This window comes from Carassius carassius, chromosome 10, assembly GCF_963082965.1.
Source record: "Carassius carassius chromosome 10, fCarCar2.1, whole genome shotgun sequence".
NCBI classification, from domain to species: Eukaryota; Metazoa; Chordata; class Actinopteri; order Cypriniformes; family Cyprinidae; genus Carassius; species Carassius carassius.
In genome coordinates this window covers 30,783,543-30,791,575 of record NC_081764.1, presented here as the reverse complement: position 1 = coordinate 30,791,575, position 8,033 = coordinate 30,783,543, and the positions used below count along the sequence as shown (strand labels likewise).

The 8,033-nt window shown below is 35.6% G+C and overlaps 1 protein-coding gene across 2 annotated transcripts in view; it reads left to right on the top strand.

Annotated features, from left to right (window-relative positions):
• LOC132152167 (ras and Rab interactor 2-like) overlaps nt 1-7,443 on the top strand; it is a 19,979-nt gene extending 12,536 nt beyond the window's left edge. For both annotated transcript variants that reach the window (XM_059560927.1, XM_059560926.1), the window contains 4 exons: nt 3,551-3,859; nt 4,033-4,164; nt 5,532-5,695; nt 5,848-7,443. In XM_059560927.1, the coding sequence (XP_059416910.1) occupies nt 3,551-3,859; nt 4,033-4,164; nt 5,532-5,695; nt 5,848-6,144 (902 nt within the window). In that variant the 3' untranslated portion in view covers nt 6,145-7,443. The remainder of the gene's footprint in view (nt 1-3,550; nt 3,860-4,032; nt 4,165-5,531; nt 5,696-5,847) is intronic.
• Nucleotides 7,444-8,033: the final 590 nt, after the last annotated feature.

Genomic DNA, 8,033 nt, shown 5'->3' with positions numbered 1-8,033 from the left:
GATCTCGGCGTCAGCGCGGAAAGTGAGGAACTAACTGATCTCTGCTTCATTACAGTTTGCACATATTTTTTGTCGCGAGCGTTGATCTTCCTTCAAAACAGCCGGTAAAAGAGTCGCGCGATAACGTGCATCATCACTACGACACAGCATTAGATCTGGCTTTTGTTCACACAGCGCTCATCCCGGGATTGAACCCGGCAATGTTTCTAGGTCCCCGACCCGGGTTCAATGCCGGAATCAATCCCGGGATGTGTTTGTTTTCACACAAAAGGCGACCCGGCAATGTTCCGGCAATTTGCCGGGTACGACGTGCAGTGTAAAAGGGGCTTTATAGTTAAGGTCCTGATATACTTCAAACAAAGTTTGTTTTCGTTCTTTGTTTCCGCGCTGCTGGAGGCAGAGTGTAGAATAATGTAAATATAACTTGCGACGCTTGCGCGTATCGACTAAACACAACAACGATAAAATTCTGAAGTGTAGGCAATTTAAGTGTGAGATGGGCCCAAATTATCAGAATATTATAGACAAAAGAATAATGATTAGCAGCAGTTTAGAGTCAAGTGTCATGTTTGCAATACAAAAGAACCATTCCATAATCAGTCCTTTATGGGAAGTCTGTTATTTTGTTAGAAATTACACCATATCAGTTCGTTCTTCGATTTCACTTGAAGTATACCGGGGCCTTAATTGTGTTGTGCTGACTGGGTGGGTGGGTTTTATCCACTGTTCATTTTACAAGTATCTGGAAACTATTAGTTGTTGCATTTTGAAATGTTATCTTCTGTGTCTCCCAGATGTAACCTTAGCTTGCCTTTTTGTTTCCTAGTCTGTGCAAACTCATTGACATACATAAATTCAAGGGGCCCTATTTTAACTATCTAAGCGCATGGTCTAAAGCGCACAGAGCAGGTGCACTCAGGGCATGTCTGAATCCACTTTTGCCTGGGCGCATTGTCCAAATTGGTTGTCCCTATTCTCTTAATGAGTAATGGGTGTTTTTTGGGTGTAATGTGCAATAAACCAATCAGATTGTCATCTTCCATTACCTTTAAGAGGCAGTTGCGGTCATGCAGAGGGCAGATTTGCTATTTACACAGTAGAATTGGCCAGCGCAAAGACAGAATGCATCTCCAAGAGGAAACAGAGGTGCTCGCTTACGAGCAAATAGGTAGCCTAATTCTGATACATGCAATGGCTTTCCATTATGACATGTAGGAATGTTTATATTCATGTAGCCTACACAATAATAATTTATTACATTTTAATCTTTTATTGTTTCATATTTAAAAATGTTTGTGTGCTGCTGTGCATCCCTCTGCATAATAAGCAAAGTCAACGTGCATTATGGACCCGCCAAGGGGTGCATTTTCTTCTAATGTGCTCTTTAAATAACAAACAAATATTGCGCCATTGACTTTAGACTTTAGACCAGGTTTGAGTTGGTCTATGGCACAGTCTATTTTCAGTTCCTCAAAATAGCAACATGCCAACAATGCGCCTTTTTTAGACCAGCACGCCCATGAGCGCACAAATGGGCGAAAATGCATTTGCAATTTAAACAACACAGCTCAGGACGGGAAAATGAAAACTGTGTAGGGCTGAAACTAGCAAAAACACTTGCGCTGCGCCTTGCCCTACATATTGTCAGGTGTATGATAATTACTTTGACTTACCTGAAAGTTCAATAGTATATTATGTATAGTCAAAAAAGAGGAGCTATGTTTCGATATGCAATTAAGACACTGTTATACAGTATATACCTGACATTTGAAACATATTTTGTTTTAAATGCGAGTTTACTGAGCTGCTTTTGTTATACATTGGAAATGCAGGCTAAAAGGTTGTTGATAGTGTGATGGGAATAGCCAAAATAGGAAACGAGCAACTGAGCAGTGAAAAGCAAGCACTTTATCTGAAATACCTTTCGAGTTCAGCTTTAGTCTCTGCAGTTGCTTTGAAAAGTGTATGAGGTAAGTGCAAGACCAACAATATCATATTAACTAGTCTGATTTGCATAAAAATGACAGCCCCAGACCAGACTGCTCCGGAAATAGCTGAAATGAGGTGCACATTTCACAATTCACACAGAGTAGCAGTCAATTTAATAGCAGATTAAATATTGATTTAGTGCAATTTAAGACAAATATGCTATAATCCTGTTTTATAGTTCCTAATATATTAAGGATATTAAAAAAACATTTTTGTAAGTCAGTTAAAAAAAAAGTTTTGTTTAGTGTTTTAGGACCAATAAAGAGAGCTTGAAGTCAGCAATTGCATGAATACTTTAATCATACCAAAAATAATACTTGCCTATCAAACCTAAGGCAAGTAAGAACGTGTTCAAAGAGTATAAATTCTTCATAAGTGGAGCACTTAAATTTGTGCAATTTATCCCAGCAATAAGTTGTTGGTTTAGCTTAAAGAAAGGCAAATGCTTTCCACATTAATGATTAATGTTTTCCAAAGGGCAGACTTTTCTTTGTTTGTTTAACTGTAATGTTATTACCTTTGAAGCTGTGTTGTGATACCATGGTTTCACAACAGTACATAAGGAACATAACTATAAATAAAAATGAAGGATTCCTTAAAAATAGGTTCCTTAATTCATACACTTTTGTATCTTTCAAATGTTTAGCATGCCACCTTGAAGAACAAAGCCTTTGTATGCACTCTTAACCATTTGGGGTGTTTTTGTTTTTTACTGGTGCAGATATTTGTGCTGTTCCTCACTTTGGATAAAAGTGTCCGTTTGTATTATTCATCATAAAATGATAACTGTTCATTGGGTTTCTGGCACACCAAAGCTATACAACTGCATTAAAGTTGATGTGAGATGGCAATCAATGTAAAGTGCTCTGGCTGTTGAAAATGCACCACAAAAGCAATGATTGACAAGGTTGAGGTGTAAAGGAATAGTTCACCCCCCAAAAAAAGAAAATTCTGTCATAATTTGTTGCTTATGCTTGTGATGCTCCAAACTTGTATGACTGATCTTCTGCTCTTTTCCATACAATTAAAGTGAATAAAATAATTAAATGTTTTATATATTTTTCTTTTTAGTTTGTTTTTATTTTATTTATTTTTTTGGTGCTTGCGTGCGAGCAAATAGGTAGCCTAATTCTGATACATGCAATGGCTATCCATTATGACATGTAGGAAATTTTATATTCATGTAGCCTACAACAATAATAATTTATTACATTTGAATCTTTTATTGTTTCATATTTAAAAATGTTTGTGTTCTGCTGCGCATCCCTCTGCATAATAAGCAAAGTCAACGTGCATTATGGACCCGCCAAGGGGTGCATTTTCTTCTAATGTGCTCTTTAAATAACAAACAAATATTGCGCCATTGACTTTAGACTTTAGACCAGGTTTGAGTTGGTCTATGGCACAGTCTATTTTCAGTTCCTCAAAATAACTACGCACTAATAATGCGCCTTTTTTTAAACCAGCACGAATGGGCGCAAATGCATTTGCAATTTAAACAACACAGCTCAGGACGGGAAAATGAAAACTGTGTCTCTTCACAACTCTGTCTCTTTCACAGATCCAGTGTTAGAGAAAGCCATGCATAAGTGTGTGCTGAAACCTCTGTACGGCTGCTTGCAGTCGGTGTTGCGTGACTTCCAGGAGGCCGGTGGAGTGTGGCAGAGGCTGCAGGAGAATCTGGCCCTGGCCAAGGCCAAACATCCTCATGAGCTGGGTGTGAATGGAACCCGGCCACCAGACGCCCACGCCATCCAAAGGATCCACCGAAAACTCAGAGCCATGTGCCGAATGTACTCACCTGAGAGGAAGATTATGGTGCTGTTAAAAGTCTGCAAACTCATCTACAATATTATGCAAGACCATGAAGGTGTGTACAGGTGGAGTTATATCTCGAGGGTTTATTTAAAGGCTTTATATGTGATTTATGTTTTAGGTGTGTATGAGATCAGTAATCGAAAGACAAAAGTATTTGCACCTTAATCAAGTGGAAGGTACTTGCTGGAATGGATAATTAATTAATGTTTCCTCTGTGTGCGTCAGTGCGGATGTTTGGAGCAGATGATTTCCTACCCATGTTGACATACGTGTTGGTCCAGTGTGACATGCCTCAGTTGGACACTGAAATCCTGTATATGATGGAGCTGATAGATCCCCCATTACTGCATGGAGAAGGTGTGTTAACATGTTCTCATACTTATGTGATAATGATACATAAGCAGGAATTATTTTAGAAAAATGAAAAAAATTAAATGATTCACTGTATCAAGAGGAAAAATTGAAGAGCTTCTAAACTAAAACAGGATTAGTTTCTCTTGTCCAACATTTCATGTGAATTCTCTTTTATTGTTCATAATGACAGAGTAATGTTAACAAAGTTAATAACTGTGCAGTATTCTAGTATCCAAACTGTACGAGGAGTTTCAGAACGGACAAGCATTTTCCATGTGTGACGAAGTTCTGTTCCCCACAGAGTAATTTCCTCCTGGGTGTGTCTCCTATACTCAGTGAGCTCATTGTGGCAGTACACACACAGTCAGGTCACAAATCTAATATGACACTATATGATATGATCCTCATTATAGTGCTGATTTCCCCTTTTGTGTCAGTTTAAAAATTCCAGTACTTCCAGTCTTTTCAGTAAATAATGCATGTTTTGAAAACCTAGTGAACTGCATTGCTGTCTGCTGTTGCCTATAGAGTGCAACAGTCGGGTTCTGGAAGTAAAAATGCCATTCATTTTCTCCATAGAGAAATTAACTGAACTGATAAAACTTTAAAACAGACCTGTTAAGAGCTCAGAGATTGTTAATTTATTGCATATACTTTTGTTGAACCCAACTATTTGTGTTAATTCAACTGACTTTATTCATAAGCAATATGAAATGATTGCTTAATAGCAGAATTTGTGATGAAAAACTATACCTAAGATTCTGTAGACAATTTCACCAGTCAGAGTCGCAGTGAGCAAAGCGCACCAAAAGAGATATTTAGCTCCGCCTACTCCCTTAAAAATACAACAAAATACAACCAACACATTTTAATGCTTTTATATTTCTCAGTTGTTTGAATGTCAACAAAAGATTTTATGTTTAAAAAAAATACAGTTCTCCCTGCAAATATCACAGTTTCCAAAAAAAAAAAAAAAAATTAAGCAGGACAACTGTTTTCAACATTGACAATAAGAACAAATGTTTCTTGAGCAGCAAATCAGCATGATTTCCTAAGGATCATGTGACATTGAAGACTGGAAAAATTCAGTTTTAAAATACATGAAATTAGAAATTATTTTACTGTATTTTTATAAAAGAAATGCATCCTTGGTAGCTTATGGTAGCTTGGTAGCTTTATTTTTAAAAACATAAAAAATAATAATAATCTTACAGACGACAAAACTTTGAATGGTAGTGTAGGTTTTTCCAAGTAGATTTTTTTATAGCAATATTTTATGGAACTAAACAAGTTTTTATTTAGGTTTTGGATGATTCCCTGGGTGTTTGAACTGTTTATTAAGCTGCTCTTTTTCTCTTGATCCTGTACAGGAGGATATTACCTCACCAGTGCATACGGAGCAATGTCACTGATTAAGAATTTCCAGGAAGAGCAGGCATCACGAATACTCAGCTCTGCAACACGCGACACACTCCACCAGTGGCACCGGCGTCGCACACTGCAGAGAAACCTGCCCTCAGTGGATGACTTCCAGGTAAAATCCTGACCTCCAAACAAGCTCCAGTCAGCTTTTGAATAGTTTCAGACTGTATTTTATTGATATGGACTATTTTCATCCATAAAGTTTCTTGAGTGGTAAAAAGAAAACTCACTATAATTTCTGTCTGTTTGTTTGTTGGTGTGAAGAACTACATGCGAGTGGCTCTGCAGAAGGCAGATAGCGGCTGCACGGCTAAAACCCTTCAGGTGCAGCCCAATGCCACGACGGAAGAGGTGTGCCACCTTTGTGCGCTCAAATTCCGTGTGTCTGATCCAGAAAACTACGGCCTCTTTCTCTACACAGATGACAGCAGCCAGCAGTTGGCTGCAGACACACACCCACAGTGGATAAAGGCAGAGATACATAGTCGACCGAACCGTCAACACTTTTACTTTGTCTACAAGTCGATACCCAACATGAACTGTTCCACTCCTTCGTCTTGAGTGCAGGATGTTTCCTGAACACTCAGTCACTGGAAAATTATTAATGGGGGTGTGACTTTAAGGAATGTGTATAAAGATAGTAAAATGTAAAAGTCTCATGTACTCAGTGGCTCAAGAAAAAAATTATGTAATTGCCACTTTACATGAATAGAAACATTCCACTTAATGACTGCAGTCAATCTGAGTGAAAATGAGAATTCACAATGGTTATTTTCTTATTTTTATAATTATTTACTTATCTTTCCCACTAAAGGGGTCCAAATGATGTTATTTCTTGGGTATCAGAATTTCAGGAAATATTGTTTAAGTTGTTGTTGTTGTTTTTTTTTGTAATGTGGGAGAATTAAGTAGCAACAGGCTTTCATGCGAAATTCAGAAGACTGCTAAATATATTTTTGGTTTGAATAATGACAAATATTCTTAGTTTCACAGATTCAAATTGTAACGTTAATTCGTAATTGTATGATAATATAAATACAGTAGTTCATATTGCAAATCTGAAAATATATATTTTTATATACGTAGTGTGAAACCAAAGCGTGCTATATTTTTAGAAAGTAACATATATGCATATTACATTATGTAAAATAGTGTTTATTCACATTAAGTTTTAATTTGAATAGAAATGTACTATAAAAGGCATTTATTGGGTATTGTAAGTTACATGGTATTGAACATGTCAGTATATATATTCTTTCCTTTGATTCAATATGAATTCAATGTAGCATATTTCCACAAAAAAGCCAGGACTGCAATGAAAGCCGTATTATGCCACTGTTCTGCATGTATAGAGGTGTCAGGGATTCACTAGTTAACCTATAGAGTTCTGTATAGAATCTTTAAGCTTTTTTTTTATTCAGTCGAGTGTGTGTTGAAGTATGCAGCAGAAAATTGTCTCCTCTGCCATCAAGAGACTCAATCAACACATTAGTGTGAAAATTCTTTAAAGGAAGACGCTTTCAAAATGTGAGCTTCAGAAGAGATGATGCTTGATCACGTGGTTGCTTTTTCTTTAGCACAATAGAGATGTGTCAGTGTGACCTTGCAAACTGTTCAATTGGCTAGAGAAGCTTTTTTCCTCACTTTGTTCTTCTGAAATAAGAACACTTTGCTGTTTATACTTCAGCCAATGTCTAAATGTGCTACACTGTAAATGTTATATATTTTTTGTGCCATAACATGTACAATGTACTTAGTGCAGAGAATGTTTCCAGAAAACTGAACTTGTGCATGTTTTATTCCCTTTGTGGTTATTTTAACTGCAGGAAATAAAATTTTTATTCTACTTATTAACTCAAACAGTTTAATGTTTTTTAAGTTAGACTGTAAAACTGTTTTGTTGAGCAACCTAAAATATACCTCATACAGGTATTATTATTCCTTGTTTGTAAAATATTATTAAATATTAGTATTTTAAGTAATTATATTATTCATTTATTTGCACCTTTTTGTTATTTTTTTAATATTTCAAAAATTCTTAAACATTATTTTCCATGAATAAATCAACTAGACTACATTAGCATTTTAAATAGTTATATAATTTATTTGTTTGTTTTTAATATATTTAATAATTATTTACATTAATATTGCAATATATTACATAAATTACATGAATTTTGCTATTGATAGGTAAAATAGAATTTGAAATGTAATTATTTTAATGAATAATTAATTATTAAATATTAGTTATTAATATTGCAAAAAAAGTCTTCAGTATTATTTAACAAGAATGAATCAACAAGACTGCATTACGTCACACCAAAAGTTATTAATTTAGCATTTTAAATAAATCAATTCATTATGAATTAATTATTTTTTCATTTAGTGATTATATTAATATTGCTATGTAGAAGGTAAAGGTTGTTAAAGATAAGGTCAGCCAGAAATGG